This window comes from Meles meles, chromosome 8 (assembly GCF_922984935.1).
Source record: "Meles meles chromosome 8, mMelMel3.1 paternal haplotype, whole genome shotgun sequence".
Lineage (NCBI taxonomy): Eukaryota > Metazoa > Chordata > Mammalia > Carnivora > Mustelidae > Meles > Meles meles.
The window spans coordinates 105,755,497-105,778,664 of record NC_060073.1 but is presented as its reverse complement, the minus strand read 5'-3'; the positions used below and the strand labels follow the sequence as shown (position 1 = coordinate 105,778,664).

Below are 23,168 nucleotides of genomic sequence, written 5' to 3'. Positions count from 1 at the left end.
TAAGACACAAGCTATTTATTTTTCCAACCACAGTTCTAACCACAGTGACTTTTTTTTTTCCCGGATTTTATTTATTTATTTATCTGAGAGCAAGAGAGAGCATGAACAGTAGGGAAGACTGAGGCAGACGGAGAAGCAGATTCCCCATGGAGCAGGGAGCCCTAGGCGGGGCTGGACCCCAGGACCCTGAGATCAGGACCTGAGCCAAAGGCAGGCACTTAACCAACTGAACCACCCAGGCATCCCACCACCCTGCCTTTAACACCACAGAAAATTAATTGTTGGGCAGAGGAACAGATGGTTGTGTTGATATGAAGTTCAACTGTGCAATCAAAACAACTGACAATACACTGTCCTAAAAATGACATATATAAGTAAAAATGTCCTGTCCTGGTGGGGAGGGGAATGAAGGAAGAAGGAAGGAAGGAAGGAAGGAAGATAGGAAGGAAGGAAGGAAATTAAGGAGAGGGCAGTAAATGATGAAAAAGGATCTCTGAACCCCCAAGATTCTTCTTTCCACCTCCACTGGGACACCTATGTAACTCAGCATGACTGACAGATGATGCATCGTAGCGCCTCCCAGAGGTGTGTGCTCAGCCCGTGTCTCTCATCTCCGAACCCAGGGCACCTAGCACAAGAGCCGGCTCTCGCAGGAGCTCCACAAATGTATTTTTGTGAAACAAATAAGGATAACTGCTCCATTCATGACGCTTTTGTTTTTAGGTGCCATATGGAGATTATCTCATTTAAACCTCGTAACAACATCGTGAGGTCAGGACTGTCATCATCTGCCCTTTACAGAGGAGGAACCCAGAGCTCAGGAGGATGGACTAAAATGGCCAGTCACCCAGTAAGAGGCTGGGATGAGAACGCAGGACTCCAGGTTCCCAGAGCCCGTGCTCCTGACCGAGGGAGAGCCCAGTTTTGTGAGGCCTGATGCTCACAAAGGGCTTTTCAAGGGGCCCTTTTTCAGAAAAAGCATACCAAAAACCTGCTGCACAATTTCCAATAACCTATGTCCATTGTGGACAAATTGCTGGGACCTTTCTTGGCCTTGGACAGGCTATGCAAGGGAGGCAGCAGCCAGGGGTGGGCGGGGAGGGATGACTACAACTCAGGCTGCATTAGCTTCATGGCAAAACTGCCTCTGACCTTGACCCATGTGTTGGAAATGAGAGGGAAAGGAAGAGGAAGAGACCAGAGGAAAGCAAAAGGAAGGGAAAGGTGGCAGACGCCAGGATGGGACTCTAAAAAGACAGGTGGAAGAGAGAGAGGGTGATCAGATGGGGGACAGGAGGAGGTTGAGTGGGGAGCTAAGGCTGCCTCTGGGTGAATGGGAGGCCCAGTAGTAGCTCCCGCCTGGCTCCTGGGGGGTGTGGGCCCTCTATGCCTCCACCTGTAGATTCCACAGCCTCTTCCTAGGCACCGTAGCAGCGCTTGCCATTCCCCAGGCTCCCGGACCCACCTGGGAGCTGGGCCCAGAGCTGAGCCAGAAGGGTGGAGGAATCACCCCTCCAACATGGCCCGCCCAGCAGCACTGTTGTGGGGTGCTCATCACCTGAGTGCCCAGCGAGCAGATTCAAACCTGGGGCACAGAGAAGAACCGAGATTGGGGAAAGGCTAGTGCAGGGAGGCCCACTGGCCTCTCACTGTCTGACTAGGGGAGTCCTCCCTGAAAGGGAAGCACCTGCCTATATCTTTGCAGCCTGTCCCCCGAACTCACCTGTCCTGACTTCAGAGGCAATGCACTCAGCCCCAGACTTCCAGCTCTAAAGCCCACTGCCCTAGACAGGGGGAGGGCTGGTGCCATGCTGGCTCAAGAGAGCCTCCAGACCCGCCTTGGGGCTCTACTGTTCAGAGACAAGTCCAAGGCCACACCACACTGAGTAGCTGAGACAGGGCCAACCATCAGTTAAATCTGTCCCCCTACAGATCTGACCCCACTCAGACCCCACTACAGTCTGCCCTGAGCCATACTTCCCCAGACCACAGACATGAGACTTCAGACACTTGGGCTGCATTCAGTCTGTTCACAGGAAGAACCACATTCAAGTCCCAGCTCTGCCAGAATCTCAGGATGACTTAGAAGCCAGCCAATTCATGTCCGTGAGCTCAGATTTCCTCAACTGTCCAATGGGAACAGAATGTTTCCTCGTGCGGTTGCGTCGTAATTAAAGAGATGCCGGGCACAGAGGAGCCAAGGCACGCGTCTACCCCAGGCTGGTCTCCAGGAAGGCTTCAAAGCCAAGGAACTGAAGATCTGGTTTGGTTCGGTATCTGACACAAATGTACTGTGTGATCTTTGCCTCTCTGGAATTTCGTTTCCTCGCCCACAACATGGAGGACTGGGAGAAGACAGTGACCTGGGTGCCTTCCAGCTCTCTGATTCTGTGCTTCAAGGTGTCACCTTGTATATCCCCTGGCCAGGAGGGCACCTCGGGCCAATATATCAAATCTGTAATCACCCGGAAGGATGGGCAAGAGACATTGGGAAGGGGTGCTAGTGGGAGCGCTGGGTAAGAGCCGCGCACTCACCAGCTATGCACCGGGGTCCAGGGAAGTGCGCGTAGCTCATCTTCTCCTGTTTTTCCCCATGTGGCAACAAACCAGTTCTGTGGAACACCCCAAACACCTCCACCTTCCACAACCCTGGTCAGAAGCACCCACACACTGAGAAGTCCCACAGCGAGGAGATAGAAAAAGGGAACCTCCTGCTGTCTTGGGCTGGGTGGAAGTCATTCAGGCGGGAAGGCTGCTTTTGCAACATCTTAGGCGTGTCCCTTATTCTGAGGCCAAAGGGCCATGAATGACTCCAGGTGTGTGCCAGCCCCTAGGACAGGTGTCAGGTTACAAGATGCATCATCATTCCAGTTTGGCAACTTCACCCGTGTGGTTGTTTTAATCAACTGGCCCCGCAGTCCCCATATCACTCCTGGAATACGACAGCGGAGGTGGCTAGGGCGCTAAGGGGAGACAGATCCCGGGCATGTGGGACCAAGGCCTTTTCTAGCCAGCGCTGCCCCAGGGCCTCTGACCCACTGGCCAGCCAGGGCCCGATCCAAGGAGGCCCACCTCCTGACAGGCCACCCACCTCAGTTCCGGCCCATAGAGAAATCTGGAAGATCACAGAGCCAGCATGGTGAGTGTGGGGGCCCTCTGGTCTGAATTCTGGGGAAGGGCAGGTCTCCCATAAAGGGCCCTTCCAGCAGCCTGAGAATTTTGTAACACCTTCCCAGTTAAAAAAAGAGGTCATACCGCATCACCCCCACATTCCGGCCCTTACCTATCTCAGTACCCACCTGCCCTCCCCCTCCTCCCTTGGCCAGAAGCCCCTGCCACAGCACCAAGGAAGCCAGGACCCAGAGACCAGGCCTCCCCTCTCTGACTACCCTCCTAAATCCTGCCTGCTCTTTCGTCCAAGGTCTCCTGATCTGTTGTCTGGAGGTTGGCACTATTTTGCCAAGGGCGAGGGGCTGTCATGACGGCCCTATGCCACCTCCTTGGGGAAACGGACTCCTTTTCTTCTTAAAGCAAACAATGGACAGCTGCCTCAAAGCAATCCAAGGTGTCTGTGGACACCCACTTGGTTTCCTTATGGGCCATGCCCTGTCTCCTCCTCCTCTGAACACCTAGAGCTTCTTCACTGAGTTGGGACAAAGAGAATCAATCATATCTTTCGAGGACACCTGAGGACAGGGAGGGGAAGAAATAAGGTCCGGGTCTGAGGTGCAATTCGGGGAATCTTCCTTTTCTGATTCCTGGCAAAGATGCTGCAGCTGCCAAAAAACCAACACAAAAATGACAGGGGAGGAAAGGAAAAGGAAGGGAAGCTTTCTGTCCAAGGGGAACAGAGGTGATGGGCTGAGGTCCTACACGTGGTAGTTTCCTGACTCCCTGCCTGAGCGCTTCCCGTGACACTCCCCTGAAAAGTCTGGCAAAACTCTAGACCCAGTGCTGGGGTAGCTGTGGGTCAGGAAGGGGAAGGGCTTGCCTGCTACTCTGTAACTTAACCAGGACCAAAGTGCCAGCTTCCCCCATCCCCATCCAAGGAAGCACCTAGAAGCTGAGCCTGTGTGCAGAGAAGCTCCATCTTGCTGGGCTCTCAGGAGAGAAGAGGAAGCTGTGCCTACCTGCCTTCCCGGCTGTGAGCCGTTTGTTGATGGCACCAAGGAGACCTGGGTGTCTCCTGAGGCAGTGACGCAGCAGGAGGCAGTTTCTGGGGCCGTTAACTAGAACACAAACTACAGAATCAGAAGGTCAAATGGCCAGCTTCCTTATGAGCTCCCTTAAGAGACTTTGCTCTTCCTGAGACTCATTTTCTTCCTCTGTAAAATGGAAACATTATCCATGCCAACCCTGTGCACGCACACAGTTGGCAGAAAGACTGAGCTAACAATGTAAGAATAGCCCCATACAAATGCAAGGACATGGGACTCGAGAGGAATCCACTCCAGGAAAGGACCTGTGGGTGGCAAGGCCAACACAGAGCTTCACCAGCCAGGGAAGGAGGCAGGGCAGGTGGGCACACTGTGCAGGGGGCCAGGCCTGAGGCCGCCGAGGCAAGGCAGCGGCACGGCCCGGATCCTGGGTAGGACCAGGGAGCTTCTGGCCCCTGAGCTAGCCATTAAGCCACCTGTGCCTAATAACCCAGTCACTCCCTCTAATGAGGCTGGGACAAGCACAGCTCCCAGCCCTGGGGAGAAGTGAAACAACTCATGCCCAGGCCCGGCCCTGCTTTCCCTCACCCCTCCCTGCCTCCTCTCACCCCTGCCGGCCCCACCCTGGACAGACTCCTGTACTGCAGGGCTGCTACCTCATAGCAGTGGCTCTCTCTTGAGAACTGGACATGACTGAGTGGGCCCATGGAAAGCAGGAGCTGAGGAAGGCCCTGGGCAGAGGTCTGAGCCCAAGCTCTGTCCCCAAGGAGAATGCATCCCTTGTGATCTCAGCTGCAGCTGAGCCCCAGAGGGAAGCCTCCCTATCCTGGTTTTGACTCCTTACTGTGCACGAGGCCCCAAACATACCAGAAGCCACCAGAGCAGAGTGTTAAACACCTGAGGTCAGTCCTGGCCCAGATGCTCCCAAGGAAGAAGGTCTTCCTTACCCTCTCCCCCTCCCTTTCCTTGCCAGCTGGTTCAGCCCAAGGGGGTTACTAGGCTTGGCTGGGCTCAGGAACATGGCAGGTCAAGCAGGCCCACCTGTGGCAGTGGGGGGTCTGGGATCACAGAGAGGCCCACCTCAGAGGCTGAGTCAGCAGCCCACTGGGCTTTGGAAAGACCCTAGAAGGCATGATGGGCAAGGAAGGGCTAGGTCCCTGCCTGCTCCCCTGATCCCCTCACTATCTGGGCAAGGGGCTTGAGGCTGTGACCCCCAAAGTAGCTCCATCCACCTAACCATTGAATCAGCCCCTATAACTGGCCAGCCACCAGGCAGGAAGAAGGGCAAAAGGGTACAATGCCTACTTTCTGCCCTGCAGCTTCCCAAAATCCAGAAGGAGGACAGTTCCTTAAGCAAAGGATGGTGAAAGAATGTGGCAAGTCTAATGCCAGGGAGGACTGCAGGATACCCCTAGAGCAGAGAAGGCAGGGAATTCTCTCAAGGGCAGTCAGGAAGCTATCCCAGAAGAAAGAGGACTTTGCACTGGACCTTGAAGGATGAGAAGGCTCTTTCTGGGCAGAGATGGCAGGAAGGGTATCCCAGGCAGAGGGAACAGCATGTGAACAGTAAGAGTGACAGTGTGGGGGACTGGGAGGCTCTGATAACAAAGTTAGCCAAGTCCAACTGGAAAAGATCCAAGATTCTAGCAGAGGTGTTACTAAGGTGGGGTGAGAGAGGGATAGGCCTGAGCCTGCCTGGAAGCCCCAGGGAAGAGAGAGAGAGACTGAGCAGAACCACTGTGGCAATCCCCCCTCCACCGCCCAGTCTACAACTCTGACAATCACAATTGCAGCAGAGAAATTGGTAAACAGGGCTCAAAACTGCAACACCCCTCCCCTACCACTCCCTCCCGAAGCAGTTGCCAGTTTCCCGGCATAATCCACATGCAGCCAGAAACTCTCCTAGGGTAGCAGGTGAATGGAAGGCTTGAGGGAGAGGGCAAGAGACAGGTGGCACGTGCCCAGCATGTCAGCAGTCTCCCATCATGACATGTCCTGCACACCGGTCTGGCCAAGCCCACCATAGCTCCAGGCATTTCCTGTGATCTCAATTTCCCCTTTTATAATACATGTTCACTCATTCAGCATATGTTCCTTAAGCATAAACTGCATGCTTGGCATTGGGAAGACACCTGAAGATTCAGAGAAGGATAAGCACAATCAAAGCTCTCAGTTCCATGTACTCCATAGACGGAACAGAGGCAGGGCAATGTGCTTCCCCCACCCCACGCAGAGCAGGCCACTTGCTGCCCCACGGATGTCCACATGGAGAGGGTAATGCAGCTGAGGTCACCCCTCCTCACCTCTGTCCCTTTCCCACCCTGACACTGGGGCCTCTGTTTCTATTTCGGATCCCTAGGGAGGGGGGCACAGCCAGGCGGTTGGGAGCATCTCTCTTGGTGGGTACAACTCCCCGGTGGTCTAAAGAGAATGACAACAACAACATCTCGTCCCTACCTAAACGCAGCAAATGTAGCATTTTGCAGCTTGAGAAGCACATTCACATCCAGAATCTCCCTGAATCTTACACCAACTCTTAGAGACATCATGCTCCTCATTCTACAAACGAGGAAATCCCGCGGCTCAAGAGGTTGAGGACTTGAAAGGATCACTCTGCCAAGAGTCAGGACAGGAGCTCTAAGCTCTGGGACTTCAATATCAAGTGCCCAGAGTTTCCATTATGCCCTCCTCCTCCACCAAGATGTGGCCCCATAGACCTCAATTGGAGACTAGACCTTGAAACTGAACTTGCACTAGTAACTATAGAACCATCTCCCTATCTAGAAGCTGATCTACTTTATAATATAAAGTATGTGTTGAAGGAAGACTGTACAGCTGACACAGCCAAGTGGAGGAAAGATGATGTCCTTTCTTCCAGGAGACTTCATCCCTCACTAGCCTACCAAAGGTTACAAGGAGGAAGTGAACACACAGACAAGAGAAACCAGTGAATTAACTTAGACTTTTCTCAAGAAGACGAAGGAAGTTTCATACCCAGGGGTGCTTAGGGAACAACCCAAGTTGCCATGAGATCACTAAGGATAGAAAATTGATTTAGAGGGAGGAAATGGTAACTAAATCAGGCCTAGGACTAGTCTCCTCTGTGGGAGGGGGCAACAGATGCTCCAGGCTAACAACAAACAAGCTCTTCCAAGTCACAGATGCTCAGGAAGGGACCTTAGAGGTCTTCTCAAAGTAGTCGGTGTTTTCCCCAAAACTGTTTTAGGCTCATAATCCACTGACCATTGAAACCTAACATAGAACACCCTTGTGGAAAAGAGCCTGGGACCCCCACCGACTCCTGTCCTACTTCCATCCTCTTGCAGCAACCTCAAAGGTCTCCACCAAGTCCCCTGGGATATCAGAAGGGATGCCCCTTCTCTGGTCTTGTCCTGGTCTATTGTGGACAGCTATACTGTCCAGTTCTACTCAGACACCTTCTGTTGCTTAAATGATCTTCCCCTCCCGAGAGAGAGAGAGAGAGAGAGAGAGAGGGAGAGAAAGACAGACAGACAGACAATTCTTTCTGTAATGTCCCCCATTGATCCTGAGCAACCCTTTGGCTGCATCCTTGAGATGTCCCTATCCATTGTAAAGGACCACATTTGTATTACCAAAGGTCTTTGCTTCTCTGGCCTGCAGCCTCCTCCACTTGTTCATAGAGAGGTTGCAGAGGTCAGGTGACATCATTTCAGCACCCCCAACTGCCCTGGCCCCTCTCAGCCCAGAGCTCCAGGGCTCCAGGGCCTAATTCCCTCCTGAGGACAGGCCCCTGGCCCCGGGAAATCACACCAACAGCCATCTGTGCAATGCCTGGTACGCATGTGCGAGGCTCCCTGCCAGGCTCTTCCCACAGATAAGAAAGGATTTTTGAGTTTGCACTATGCCAAGCACTTACTAGGTTCTATGGTAATAGTTACTAATTACTAATAAGAAATAGTAACATATATGCTTCATGGGCACAAGGCCTTTGCCTTTTTCACTCACTGTTGTATAACCAACCCCCAGAACAGGGCTTCACCAAATGGATAAGATAGTCTTATTATTATTGTTGTTGTTTTTATTATTGGCATTTAGTGCATTCTTACTGTATACCAGGTGTATACAGTACTAGAAGATATGCATATTCCGGTCTCATTAAGAAGAGGATATGTGCTAGAGGATATGCATATTCTGGTCTCATTAAGAAGACTTGGAATCAATCAATCGTCTCTCTCTCTCTCTCTCTCTCTCTCTCTCTCACACACACACACACACACACACACATACACACACACACCACACACAGGAAATCGAGGCTCCCAGCGGTTGAACACCTGGCCTGAGGCCTGTGCTTCATCCACAGCCTCCCCTAGCCAACCGCAGCCCAGAGAGGAAGCCCTCCAGGGGCCCCAAGGAGTTACTGGGTGGGCAGGAAAGTGGCACAAGGGAGCTTCAGTGATGTCACTGGCCAGCGCTAGGAGCAGAGGAGCCGCTGGGCACGGTGGCAGCACTCTGTAAGGGATCCCGAGTTCGGAGTTCAGAGGAGAGACCCAGGAGTCACTGAGGACGTTTGCCAGGAGATGGCAGCTCTTCGCTGTGACTGCCAAGCTGGGCCCCCAGAGGCTGCTTCCCCGGGAGCATCCGGAACAAGTGAGAACACTCAGTCCTGCCATTGAACGGCACTGCCACGCACACCCGCCTCGAACGCCATGTGCTATTCTGCTCCCCAACCCTCCGGGGTAACTGGAGCTGAGGGCACCAGTGTTCAAATGTTTGAGTCCTCAACTCTTCCATATGCCAAGCCCTGAGTCAGATACACCACCTGTGTCATCTAGATCATCCATACTCACAACCCCAGGAGGCAGATCACATTCTACCCATTTTACAGATGACGAAACTAAGTCACTTACCCAGAAACGTATGGCTCATAAGGGGCAGAGCAGGATTCAGGCCACAGCTCCTGACACAGAGCTCAGAAGGAACAGGAACGGGGCCACCCTCATCTGAGCAGCACAGCTGAGACCCTTTGAATTGTGAAAACCATCTGAGGGGGACCATGAACAAATCTGTAAAACCAGGAGAGAACCACACAGGGCTCCTGTGGCCTTGAAAAGGCATGTCGTCACTGGCAGCTGGAGCCCCTCCCAGAACCTTTCTCACTCTCCAGTTTTATCATGGACTTATCACATCCCCTTCCGAAGGCAGAAACACCTCAGGGTCCCAGAGATGCCCAGTGATTTGCCCAAATCACCGTCTCGGCAGGTAAACTGGAGTTCCACTCTAGAACGCCAGAGCCCCTCTTCCCTCTGCACCACCTCCCTCAAAGTTTAAAGGACAGTTCAGAACAAGCAGAGGAGAGCGTGATTTTTCGAAGACAGAACAATCCCTAGGTTTCTTTCATAAACATCAGGCCATGCCTTGGTGGAAGCTCTTTAGTTCTGGTAAACTGCAGCATTTAGAGAACACTCCCCACTCCCCAAGCTTTAAGATCCAGTAGCCCCTCCTAAAGGCAAACCCCCAAAATTCCCTGTCAGGAAAATCCCTGCAGGTCACCGTTGGTCCAAGGGGCCTGACTCCCTATTGCTCTCTCGTGTCCTCTTCAGCCACTGCCTACATGCCACCCTCAGCTGGGCAAAGGGGGTGGGGGGGTGCGTCTTCCTTTCCAACAGATCCTCCTGGGAGGGAGGGGGCTTCACCGACCCCCCACCCCAGAGCAAAAAGTTGAGAGAAGTAGAATTGTGGAGAACTCAGGCTGCAGAGAACGGTCTTCCTTCCCCTGGGCACCAAGAGAAGGACATCTGAGGGCTTTGTACGAGTTACGGGTAACAATAGCATCACTCAGAGGCAAGTTCAACTCAACCCCGTGGCCAATACCTCACTCCTGCCCTTCACCTGGGCTCGCCGTGTGACCTGGAGAGAAAAAGCACAGCGACTCTGTGCCTCAGTTTCCCCCTTTGTGGAATAGGAATAGTTACCCCCACACCCCCCTCCCAGGCCCTACCTGGAGTGGGGAACTGTGCCTAGACACAAAGCCTGATCCTTAACGGAGGGCAGCCCACCAGCAGGCTGACAGCAAGACAATGGCAGGCCACCTGACACCTCCTGGCTGCCCCAGACCCTGCCCCAGGCCCTGCCCCCCCCCCCCCCCCCCCCGCGCCACTGTGCACTACAATGGGGGTTGAGGTGCTCAGCTCAAACTGCCAAAAAGTCAGCACCTCTGTGGCTCAGAAGGTCTCTCACGTAGCTGCTGAAGCCGAGGTCAGTCCTGAAGGAAAACGCGGTGCTGGGAGGCCTTGCGCCAGGCAGAGCAAGGGCGAACGTCCGCCGAGGCCCCAGCACGTGAGAGCTGGGATGCCCGCCTGTGCATGGCCTAGGCAGGGGAATGTGTCTGGAAACAGGCTACTCATTCAGAGGACCCCTGAGAGCCAGCATGATGTGCCATTTCCGAGATATTTCCATGTACTCAGGGCCAGGCCCATTTCAGGGAAATTCCTACCCGTCCCTCTGCTGACTCACAACCACCGCGCCCTCAGGGCCCCTCTCCTTGCCTTACCTGTCATGGCTGAAGCACCCAAGACAGGGGTACCTGCCCCAGCCTGGTAAAGGCATCCAATACCCTGTCCCCCTCTGCAGACAGCCACCTGCTGTTGGGTTGGAGTGGAGCACAGGGTCAGGGTCAGTTTCAGAGAGCAGTGAGAGGCCCCCTCAGAGCCGCGCCCCTAAGCACCTGAGCCGGTCAGGGGCCCAGCCCTGTTCTGAACACAGACTAGGAACAGCCTCTGGGTCTCCTGGATCACCAAAGAACTTTCCCCACCCACTCCCCTGGGTTTCCCCCCTGCGGTGTCCCTAGCCTAGGCAACCTAGTTGCCACCTGCTAGGGCCACAAAGGACTTATTTGTCCCATCACCTAGCAACAGCAGCATCTCTGCCTCTAGGTTTCCCCTGAGGGACCATAGGAAGCCCCCACAGGAGCCCAAAACTGCTGCACACCAGAGCAGAGCCAGAAAGCCCCCTTCCTGCAAGCCTCTGCTTTTTTCCTTTCCTCGGCACCCCAGTCATCCGAGCTGTGCCCTGAGTTCTTTCCAGAACAAGGAAACTCAGAGACAGCAGTGCAGAGAGGAAGAGAAAAGTAAGACCCAGGGGCAGGCAGCTTGGCAAGGAAAGCAGACAAAGGAACTGGCCAGGCTTTCTGTTCCGGTGGCCTCTGTGAGCTGCCACCTCTTCTTCGCCTCATTATGAGTCTGGTGGAGCACCTGCCTGTTTCAATGCGTGGTTATTAACCCTCTTATCTGCTTTACCATCTCTGAGAGTTTCCAATTACCCTTGAAATTCAGAGAGGTTGAGGCGTGTGCCCAAAGGCACCAAGCAAGTCAAAAGACAAGGCTGTATGAGAACTTACACTCCCCAGGCTGGTTCTTTGTGTCTTCTCTGCAGCAAATTAATGCTCATCCTCATTTTAAAGTAAGAGCTGCCTGGGGCCTGGGTTCATCCGCCATGAGCTAGAAGATGAAAGCTGTTCTAAACCCAACCAGAATTCTCCAAAATCTGAAATACCAGGGTCCGAGAGTAAATAAACAGAGGAGGAAGAAGAGCTGATAAGAGGAAGAAGGGATGCTAATAACAGTGAAGGCCCTGCTGGGCTCGGCACAGCCCTGGGCCCTTCCCCAGACAGACCCTGGGAGGGAGTGCTTATCCTTGCTGATGGAAGACTTGGCAGAGCTAGGAACCAGGCAGAGATGGGTTTGCCTGGGGAGCTGGGGAGGGCTGGGGAGATGCTGGGGGTAATCTCTGCGTATAAATGGGGAGGGTACCAGGAGGGAATGAAAACAGTAGTCCACAGAGTCCAAAACCCTCACCCCCAAGAGCTGGATCTGTTCCTGACTTGCTCTAAGGCCACTTAATCTATAGGAGGCTTGGTCTTCTCTTCTGGAAAATGGGGATAATTTCTCTGGGTAGTTCTGAAGATTAAATGGGACAGCATTTGTGCAAAATATTGTAAGCTCTGTACTCATCCCCAAATGCAGTAGTTAATTGTTCTGCCTCTACACATGAGTCTCAGATTAATGTCTTTCTGTGACCAGCAACCAACTGAAAAGCAGGGAAAGATAATTCTCTAAGCGAGTCAGGCCATCACTAGGTGATTTTCAGCCTTCTAACACCTACCTTCTAACTTCTTCCTCCAGCTGGGCCCTTCTGGGCTCTGGGGCCCCAGCATTTCTGTCTCCTCCCATTGTAATCCAGGAACTTCCTTCCCAGATGAATCCCTAGGTCAGACAGGGGTTGGGCTGGGCCCATGAGTCAGGGCCCCACAACTGATTGAATCAACACAGCAGACAGGCCTGACCCAGCCAGCAACCCAACAACACAGGAAAGCCTGGTGCCTTGGCAGGGCCTGGGCTAGGCCTAGGCTGTGGCAGCTGTGGCCAGGGGCTGAGTTCAAGTTGGGGATACACTGAGACACCTCCAACAATGCAGGAGGCGCACAGTGGGTGTTTCGTGGTCTCTCAAGCGCCTTCCCTCCACCAACTCTAGGGCTAGGCAGTTCCCTGGTCTAGGAAACTAGGAAGTTGCCTGGAATGGTCCCCAGAGACCCTTTGCCTCCCATGATCACGGCATGAACTCACCCAGGGATGGGGGATGCCAGGTTCCTGAACATTATCTGGTAAGATTCTTACCTGATCTCTCAGCCCCATCTCTCCCCTCTCCCAGCCCTGACTCGGGATGGATTCTGGGCTGGAAGGTAACACGGCTGCTATGCATTTCTGTCCCCACCCTGCTCAGGAAGGGAAGTGATACTAATATTCCCCAGTCCCTGCTCATAAACCTCAATGTACCCACCCTCCCTGCCCATGACCCTGGAGGCTTGTGACCTTCCACAGCTCCTCTTCCAAGAAGTCTGGCAACCCATCATGTCTAATCTCACTGTGCTGGAGATGTTTGTCAGAGAGGCGTCAAGAAAGCCAAGGAGCAGGCCACTTGATGGAAGAACTCAGGCAGCATGAGAGTCAGAGTAGAGCACGGGAGGATGGGAGGATAGGAGCTTGACTCCTTGGACCCCTCAGCACAACCAGGAGACTGCTTTTTTTTTTCTCTTTGAACCTCAGGGGCACACTACTGGATGAATCACACTCCTGGATCCATGACATTTTCCTCTGTTGGCCCACGCAGGGCCCCCTTGTATCTCTCTAGCTGGTTAGAGGCTTTAACAATGTAATAAGCCTTCCTAATTCACCACCCCAAACAAGCGCTGCATCTAACTAGGAGATCCCCTGCCCCCCCCCACACCCCACAGCCCCAGTCCTGCTAAGGGTGCTGGGCAAGTCTCTCAGGTTTAGGAATTCAACGAATATTGATTCCACGTCTTTGCCAGGCCAGGAAATGTGCTAGAAGCCCCCTGGAAAGTAAGCCTCAACTTAAACCCCATGTTTATCTTTTCCTAATTCCTTCTGAAAAAGATTCTGTGTTACATGTAATCTTCCAGGAATTTGCTTTTTACTTTAATGTTAAATTACTAATGTCATCCACGGGATTTTGTGGTGCCGCAGTTCATTTGTTTTGACTGCAGCATAATATTTCAAAGTGTGAATGAATGTACGAGTCAGCTTCTTCAAGGCTGGCCTGGGACTGAGCCCTGAAATCAGGACATTTTCCTTAATTCTTTCACTCAGCAAATTTTAAATACCTACTCTGGGGACACCTGGGTGGTTCAGTCGGTTAAGCATCTGACTTCAGCTCAGGTCATGATCTCAGGGTTTGGGATCAAGCCCTGTACCGGGTTCTGTGCTCAGCGGGGAGCCTGCTTCTCCCTCTCCCTTGCTGCTCCCCCCACTCATGCTCATGTTCTCTCTCTCTCTCTCTTTCTCTCAAATAAAATCTCTTTTAAAATAAATAAATACCCACTCTGGGCCAGGTCTTGTAGGAGACACCAGGGATGATGAATTACCAATTTGTCACAGTCTGTCATTGTAGTTTGTAGTTTTGATGTAGTTTATTTTCTCTGTTTTCAAAAAGGTGTGTGATGTTTTCTGTGTAAGCACTATTCAGTGGATCGCAATCAAAAACATATTAGCTAAAGGGGTACTGAGGTCACTCCTGTTCACAGGTGAGGAATCAAGAAAGTGCGGGCTGTAAGCCTCTTTTGTTCCCTCTGTGTCTGTCTCCACCACCACGCCAGGCCCATCAAAAGCATACAGCCAATATTTGTTGAATTAATAATAAACAAAAGATTTGCCCTACCTACCTCAACTAATGCAGGCATGTGAGCACAAGCAGATTCAGCGAGAAAGAATGAATTGCTGGGAAAGGGCCACTCAGTGGCTGTTCCTGACACCCCTCCAACCTGCCCCTCTCGCAGCCTTCGCCTCTCAGCAAATACCCTCCTACCTGCTCCCTGAAGACCCAAGAGCATCCAGTCAGTTGGTGAGCCCTGCTGCTTAGACCTTCCAAGCATGGGTATCTTTCCCCACCACCAGCCTCCTTCTCCTTCCTCCTGTCCTTGCTGGTCTTTATTCTGTCCCTCCAACACCAGGTTTTCTCCTCCCCCCGCCTGGCATTCAGATCTCGGCCCACAGGCCATGATCTAATCACTCTGGCTCCTTCCCTAAGCCGCCAGCTCTAAGTATCCACCAGGCACTGGCTCCCATCGCCATTTCACTCTGCATGGCACTCATCGCTCCAGCTTTATCTGCTCACACCTGTCTTTCCCTCCTTCCCCCCGCTCCCCAGCCACCAGAGGTAAGGGCAGGGCCTGGCCTGGCCTGTCTGGGCAACTCTGCCATCCTACTGAACTTAGTATTTGTCTTTGAATGCACAGCTCCCAGAGCAGGGCCTTGTCAAATAGTTTATTGAATACTTAATTACATAATGCCACCCCTACTGGTTATCAGACAACTGGGATCCTTTTCAACCCTGAACCTGACTGAGTCAGACAAAAGAATTTGGTAAACTCTTACACAGTGACTATAGGTAGATTAAGTACTATTGATACTATTATTACCCAACCTGGCAGCCACAGCAATGCAGTGTTGTAGGACTTGTTCTCATCTTTACCCTGGAAACAGTCCCCCCTCCAGGCCCTGGAGATGGCAGAGGACAGGGCACTAGGAATGACCCACAGGGCAGAGCCCAGAGTCTAGTTTCATTTAACAGCATCTCTCTGGTCTTTCCTGGGTACGAGCCCAATGCAAAACTCTGAGGGTGCAAATGCCAAAAGACACAAGGATGACTGCCCAGTGGGAAAGTTCTGCAGCGAATGCTGTGCGACCCTGGGAGCGCAGGGAGTGCAGTGCGCCTATGTGAGCCAGGCCGTCCCACTACATAGCTCACCCAAACCTCATGGTAGCACTTTGAAGCCAGTGCCACCTTCCCCACTTTACAGAGGGGGAACATGAAGCTCAGAGAGCTTAACCATCTCACACCCAAGACTCACAACTGAGACACAGAACCTATATTCCAACTCTGCAGACTCCAGAGCCTGCTGCCTTTGCGACGTCCCCAGCCACCCAAGGCCTCATGCCACCAAAGGGCAAAGCCAGGGGCGTCCCTCCAGCAGATTACAGAGTTTGGGAGGAAAGAAAGGAACTCCCTCTCCCAATGGCTATGTCTGCCACACTCAGCCAAGGAAACAAACATCCAGGGACAACCCCCTCTCCCAACGCCGCTAACCATACATAATCTGGGACACCCACCCAGAGGTTAGATGAAGCCCATCACCCCCAAATGGGACTAGGACAATTCCCAGGTGGAAACATTCAGAGTCCTCCAGCTCCTCCACCTACCAGTGGAACCGTCATGACCTCAGCACTGCAGGCAGACGAGTCCCGGTATGGAGACCCAGACCCCAGGCAGGCCTGCTGCTCACCCAGCCCCGGGACTCTAGCTCCTATAGCAACTGGAAAGGAAGCTAAGAGAAGAGAGCTTTCTGGGAGGCACAAGAGTGAGGCATGAGCCTTGGCAGTCCCCCCCCCCTTATCCTCTGCTTTGCAGGAAAGGGGTGAATAGACTTCAAATGTGAGCTTTGTGTGCACGGCTCCTGGGTACGACCCTATGTGGCTGTGAGTGTGTTGAATGTACACGTGCAGCAGTGTAACTGGAAGAACAGAGGCTTGTGTTCGTGTATGTGTGACCACGGTGACCTAAGAGTACGCTTGCAGAAACACCGTAGTGCTCTAGTAACGTTTTGTCTTTGTTTGCTCTGTTAAGTATAACATGTATTTAGTAAAGTGCTCAAATCTAAAGTGTGCCCCCATGTAATCAACACTTAGATCAAGATCTGTAAGTTTTCCAGCATTCCAGAATTCCAGAATTGTGCTGCTTCCAATAACTGCCCCACTTCCCCAGCCAGTGGTAATCAATATTCTGACTTGTATCGCCATAGGTCAACTTTACCTTTTAAAATCTATATATATGAAAGACACAGACTACACTCTTTTGTGTCTAGTTTCTTTCTGTCACTGTTATGTCTGTGAGATCAGTCCATAGGTCACTGCACTTAGCACTAGGTTATGTTTGTTGTTGAAATATATTCCATCATATAAATATACCACAACTTATTTATCTACTCCACCACTGATGGACATTTGGGTTTTTCATACTTGTAGCTATTAGGAATGCAGTTACTACAAACATCTCTGTACAGATATTTCACTAGACACATGCACTCATTTCTCCTGGCTAATTCCTGGGTCATAGAATCCTAGAAGAATCACACAGTTAGATTTAGCAGGTCCAAAGAACCTGTACTGATCTACGTTCCTGACAACAGTGTGTAAGGGTCCCAATAGTCCACATCCTCTTCAACACTTAGTATTGTCAGTCTTTTTAATTTTAGTCATCCTGGTGTCTCTGCAGAGATATCTCATTATGGTGTGAATCTGCATTTGCCTGGTGAGCCATGACACTGAGCATCTTTTGGCCCTGAGTGGCTACTGAAGTACCCTCTTTTGTGAAGTGCCCAGGTTTTTTACAGAATTAAATCTATCAAAGTAGGCAAATGGTTGACCAAAACAGACGACAGAGCAGAATCATCCTAAGAAACCCAGCAAGACAATCCAGCAGCCGGTCATTTCCGTAATTGCTAACTAGCCGCTACAATTAGTAAGCTAGTTGTACCACGTAATAAAGACACATAACTGAGAACCAGTGAGGTATCACTGAGCCCCCAACTTTGACTCAGCAGGGAGAAGGGGATGCAAATAAGAACCAAGAGCCTGTCCTGAGTCTTCAGCCCCAGCCTGGGAGGTTCCCTCTCTCCGCTCACAGATTGTTTTTCCTTCAATTACAGGATCCTGACAGCGATCAACCCCTGAACAGCCTTGGTAAGCTCAGGTCCAGATTTGCCTTGTCTACCTCAGCCTCCAAGTTTCAGTCAGTTACCAAATCAATACTATCCCCCTCTTGCACCGCCTCACCACCACCACGGAGGGCTAATCACTATGGAAAATCTCCATCCACCCACTCATTCATCATTCAACAAAAATGTATTAAGCAACTCTAAGGTCCAGGATAATTCTAGAAGTAGGAAGCATGGTCTCCAAGGAAATAAGACCAACAAACCTAAAACCCCAAGAGTGGTGATCCTCCAACTCATTCATTCAGTTACTCACTTTCTTATTCATTCAACAACTCTGTGAGTGCCTGCCAACGTGCCAGGGTCTGGGCTAGACGCTGGACTAAAACAGGAGATTAAGACAGAGTCCCCGCCCTCACGGAGTTGCCAGTCTGACCTGCTGCCACGGAACAAGCTGGACAAAGGTATTTTCCCTAGTAGACTAGAAAATGATAGTATTTGCCTGATTTACGGGAGAAGAATAATTTAAGAGACAAAGCGTTCCCAAATTTAAGGGATTTTTTCCACCCTCCCATTCTATTTTGCTAAACCAATGAGAAACACTCCCAATAGCCTGCTGGATCCACAAGACAAGTGAGCAAGGCACAAAATAGTATGGCAGATCCACAAGGAAATAACCAATCCCGCTTACTGCAACAATTCCAGGGCCCCACTTTAATAACAATCACAAACAATGTAATCTTCCGCAAGTTAAGATGGTGCCTAGTTTGTACTCTGGAATTCAACAGAATGATAAACCCCCGTGTCCCCAGAGAACACCAGACATCCAAGGGGTCCACCACCTGAGTAACCCTGAGAACCACCAAACCAGAAAACAAGTTAGATTTGCTACCAATGCCCACATTGAGGGGAGCTCGAGAAGGAGCGATCAGTGCCAAATGATCAGAGATAACAGCGTCATGGGTCAGGCAAGCTCTGACAAAGTCCCCACAGGAGTAAGCTATCACAAAACAGAAGGAAGTGATGAGGGTTTCAGTGGTGAAGGGAAGAGCAGAAGCAAAGGTTCAGAGGCAGGAAGGCAAGTGTGCAAGGACCAGGGCAGAAACTGTCCGTGTGGCACTGAGGACTGGCAAGTGGGAAGTCCACATGGCCCCAAATCACACTGGCTTTGCAAGTCTGGAGAAGAGAGTGGTCTAGATCCAGAAGTTATGGAGGGTTCTCGGGCGGAGATATGACCGGATGACAGCAATGTGCTAGGAGGTGCTGTCCCGCCGCAATGGGCAGGACCAGCTGCAGGAAGGAATGGTGGCAGGCTGGGAGGCTCGTCATAGCTCATGGTGCTTTGTCAACTTTACGTATGAAATGTAAACCCAGAAAACTCTACCCTTCCTGATGCTGTTCTCTCTGAGAACATCAGGGAGGCAGAGACCTAGGGACCTGGACAGGGGAATCTATCAAGGGGCTCCCAAGAGTTGAGGCACCTCTGAGAAAATAAGCCACCTCGCGTCCCGAGCAGAAGGCACTCAATAAATAAATCACGCATGAAGGAGGGATGAATAGAATGTCACCATGTCCATGGTCACGGGGAAGAGGAGAGCTCTGCACGCTGACTCCTGGAAATTTCAAGAGATACCTGCTAAGACTGAGAAGTTCCCTGGTGCCTGCTCGGGACAGGCAACACCAGCCCATGCCCCACAGGCCTGAATTCTGTGTCTGAGGCTTCAACTCTCCTTCTGAGGAGACACAAGGTTTCCGATGCTTTCCCTTTCAACAGATTCAATGATATCAGCACTTCCTGAACACCCGTCTCTGGCTGGATGCCATTCTCCGCTCTTGAAGAGCTGAGGAAAGAGCTCGAGACAGACTATCACCAGCCCTCATTCGAGCCAGGAAACCAGACCTGGAACAAAAATGGGAAGGATGTGCTTAAGAGATCAAGCACAGAGCGATGCCTGTATTCACTCGGCAGATACTTGTTGAAGACACCTGGGATTCAACAGTGAACAAGAAGTAAAAAAGAAGAAGAAAAATTCCTTAACTTCAAAGTCTTCATTTCAGAAAGGGACAGGAGGGGACGGAAAATACATATAATATATAAAATATAGAGTATGTAAAGAGCTGGTAAGTGTTTTTAAAAATGCAGGAGGAGGACAGGTAACACTGGAAGATTACCATTCAAAAAGGGAGGTCAGGAAGGCCTCACAAAGAAGGTGACAGACCAAGCTACAGGGAGGTGAGGAGAAGAAAGCTGACCTATCACCCTCCCTGGAGTCAAGGCAGCCAGACTTCCTGCCCTAGCTCGCCCTGGAGAAGCCCTGGGCACCCGCCCCAGCTTACTGCCTGCGAGGAGAGAGGATCCAAGAGGACACATCTCAGATACTTCCTGAGAATTTAACTTTTCAGATCCTGGCCCTGGTACCATCTCCTTGGATAACCATATGAATAGATAATATAGTTATTATTAGCTCTGTTTTAGGCACCTCTAGGCTCCTACCTGGTCACCCTAACCCCAAACTTGTTTCCATCCACCTCCTCCCCAGTGAATGATTCACCTTTCTGAATATGAAAACGATCACATCTCTCTGCTGCTCAAAGATGTCCATAGCTCCATACTGCCTTCATGATAAAATCCAAATTCCCGGCATGGTGTTCAAGATTCTCCATGCACCGACACTGCCAGTCCTGCCTCTGTAACACGTACCTGCCCATGTTACATCTGTAGCACACGACAAGCTCACAGTCGACACCCCCAGGCCTCTGCCCAGCTGGTCCAGCCCCCCACCGCATCACCACCTACGGAGGCCCATTTAAGTGCTTTGATGGCATCCAGAGATAGTGGCAACTCTGTCCTTGTGTGCTTCTTCCCCCAAACTGGCATCTTCTTAAAGACGAGGACCATCCTAGGGACTCCCTATCTGTTGAGTTGGAGATGGAGGCCGTCAGGATGTGCTCATTCACAAGCACGTATCAGGGCTCTACTAAGCATGGAATGAGTTGGATCCAGGTCCCTGCCCTCCTCAAGCTTGCAGTTTAACTAAAGGTTAGTCAGAAAAGAGGATAAATGATAATAAAATAAATGAGTACTTGCCTCTCCCCAGGCAGATGCAGGGCAGACCAGACAGGGTGAAACATCACGGAATAGGCTAAGTCAAGACAAAGAGACAACACCTTGTTCCGGAGGCTCCTCTGGGGGGCACAGGTGAAAGATGGACAAGCCTGGATAAGTGAAGAAGGTGGGGTGACCTTGAGCTGTTGAGGCTAAGCCCAGTCTACAGGAATAAAACCCCAGTGCTAAGCAAAACTGTCCCCAAAGCATTCTGCAACTCAGCCCCATGGCCAGAGGGCAGGTGGGCTGTGGGCCTTGGCAGGGGCGATCTCCAAGTGCTAACAGCAGACTCTCTCCCTCTGCCTCACAGATGTCACCCCCCTGCGCAAATCCCGAACTCCTCCCCTGGAGACCTTCAAAAAGGTGGGGGTCCCAATCATTGCAGCGCTGCTGGGACTGGCGACCATCATCATTGTGGCTGTCCTCAGTAAGTGGCAGCCCCTAGCCCTGCCCTCACCCCCTCATGACTGCCCCCACCTCCCCCTCATCCCCCACAGGAAACCGCCCCTCTTACCCGCCACCCTTCCACCTAGCAGCTACAGACAGCGGAGCTGCAGAAAGCTTTGTGTGACACCTGTCCACCCCCTGCTCTGACGAGAGCCTTCTTCCAAGAGTCAAAGAGGGAGGTGAAAGCAGCCCCCACCTACCCCAGATGAACTCTACCACCGGGAACGCACAGCTGCACATGGTACAAAGCCACACAGGCAATCGGCCAGGGCGGCCACGCCCCTGCCTCCTTAGTCAGGTGCTTACAGACACCTAAGCAGCCCTAACAGCTAGAAGACTGGGGAGCCCTTCCACCTTTGAGGCAGGGACCCACACAGGAGGCACAGGGGAAGCCACCCAGGCAGACAGCGTGTGCACGCATGCATGCATGCATGGATGCATACACACACACACACACACACACACACACACACACACACACTCTCTCTCTCTCTCTCTCTCTCTCTCTCTCTCTCTGCCTGTAGCTCTGTCTTCCTCTTGGCCAGTGCCCAAGACCCAGTGTGATCTCTGGCAGGCCATTCAGTAACGAAGACTGAACTGAATGACCTGCCATGCCCACCATCCTGGTCTCCACTCCCACTCTGCCGCCGACTGTCCTTGCCTTCCCCTCCCCGACAGTAATAGCAGGCTACTGACTGCACTCTCAGGGTGGGGAGCAGGGCACAGCAGACCAGGCTAGCAGTCAGGACACCCCTTGCTGCTGTGTGACCTTGAGTAAGTCCTTTGACCGCTCTCAACTGTAGTCTTCTCCAATGTAAAACATCCTGTCTCTCCCAGAGGGATGTGGCAGATAATTCACCCAGATGAAAATCAGGTGGCGCCAAAGTGTGGGTCACCAGACAGGGTGCAAAGATGTGACAGAGCCATACACAAAAGCACGCGTTTGCTAACCCGGGAGGACGGGCCCTTCAGGAGCCTGCATTCACAGCCACAGTGGCATTTCCACTAGCAGCGACCACCACCACTTGACGACCACTGGGCCCACACCCTCCTCCTGCACTTGAGCATCGGGGCTCAGAGAGGAGACCTGACACTTAGAGACAGCTGGAACGGACCCCAGGACCCAGATGGAGCAAGTCCTTTTCCATCTGTGGCAAAAGAAATGCAGATCCACAACACAAACACTACCCACACCCCACCCCTGAGAGCTTGGCTGGCCCTTGGCCCTGGGTCTGCAGCAGCAGTAGAGCAGCTGTCCTAAGCCTGTTCTATTCACGCTAATACAAAGGAGAGCTGGCTTTCTCTGAGCATATGCCTAGCCACAATGGAGAGAGAAAAAGGGGCCAGAGTCATCCAGGGCATGCCTGGGCAGGAGTGGTGCACAATTTAGAACTCAGGTCTCCCCATCCCACAAGGCCCTGTGTGGCTTCAATGTTATGGTCCCCCGGGTTCTGCAACCAGAGGAGGTCATCTGAGCCTCCACCCCAGGCAAGGTTCCCTCAACTTTTTGGCTTCTGGGATCTCAACTGATGACACTGTCATCAAGAGGCTAGAGTGACCCTACTCTATCCTGGGCCCTGACCATGAACCAAACTCTGAAGGTCTAGGAAAGATCCAGCCTGCTCCTTCTCCTGTGCTCCCTCACACCCAGGGCATCCAGGCCAGCAGATCCCAACTCAAAGCCCCTCAGGGAAGGTATGGAGAGGCAGCAAAGAGCTTTGGGCTTAGACAGACCCTGACTGGAATCCTGGCTCTACACATAAGTGCTATGTGGCCTGGGGAATTAAACCCCAACTCTGTAAACCCACCATAATGTGAGTTAATCACAACACCTGCCTCCTTAGGTGGTCATCAGGATAACACAAGGCAGTGCATGGGAAGCTCCCCACAGTGAGCAGCGAGGCCACGGTCAGACTTGTCACCATCACCTGTAGGGTGGCTAGGCAGGGGCAACACTGGAAGGCAGGAGGGAGCTTGGGGCCAAGGGTGGGATCAGTTGGGCAGAAGGGCCTCTTCCTACCAGGAGCCTTTAGAAATGTGACGTATTCATTCCCTGAGGAGTCACAAACACTAGACGCATTCCCATCAGCCAAGGCAGCAAAGGAGAAACAGAATCTGAAAGCAGTAAGCAGGAGACAAAAACCCAACAAAACACCAGCCCCTCCGTGGCTCTTTCAGCCCCAGATAA

The 23,168-nt window shown here is 52.1% G+C and overlaps 1 protein-coding gene across 4 annotated transcripts in view; it reads left to right on the top strand.

Moving 5' to 3' along the window:
* The first annotated feature begins 2,954 nt into the window (after positions 1-2,954).
* TMPRSS4 (transmembrane serine protease 4) overlaps positions 2,955-23,168 on the top strand; it is a 32,832-nt gene continuing 12,618 nt past the window's right edge. For all 4 annotated transcript variants that reach the window (XR_006820006.1, XM_046016203.1, XM_046016202.1 and 1 more), the window contains exons 1-3: positions 2,955-3,139; positions 17,422-17,455; positions 20,844-20,960. Coding sequence is in view for 3 of the 4 variants with exons in the window: in XM_046016203.1 (XP_045872159.1) it covers positions 3,137-3,139; positions 17,422-17,455; positions 20,844-20,960 (154 nt within the window). In the remaining variant the exon portion in view is untranslated. The remainder of the gene's footprint in view (positions 3,140-17,421; positions 17,456-20,843; positions 20,961-23,168) is intronic.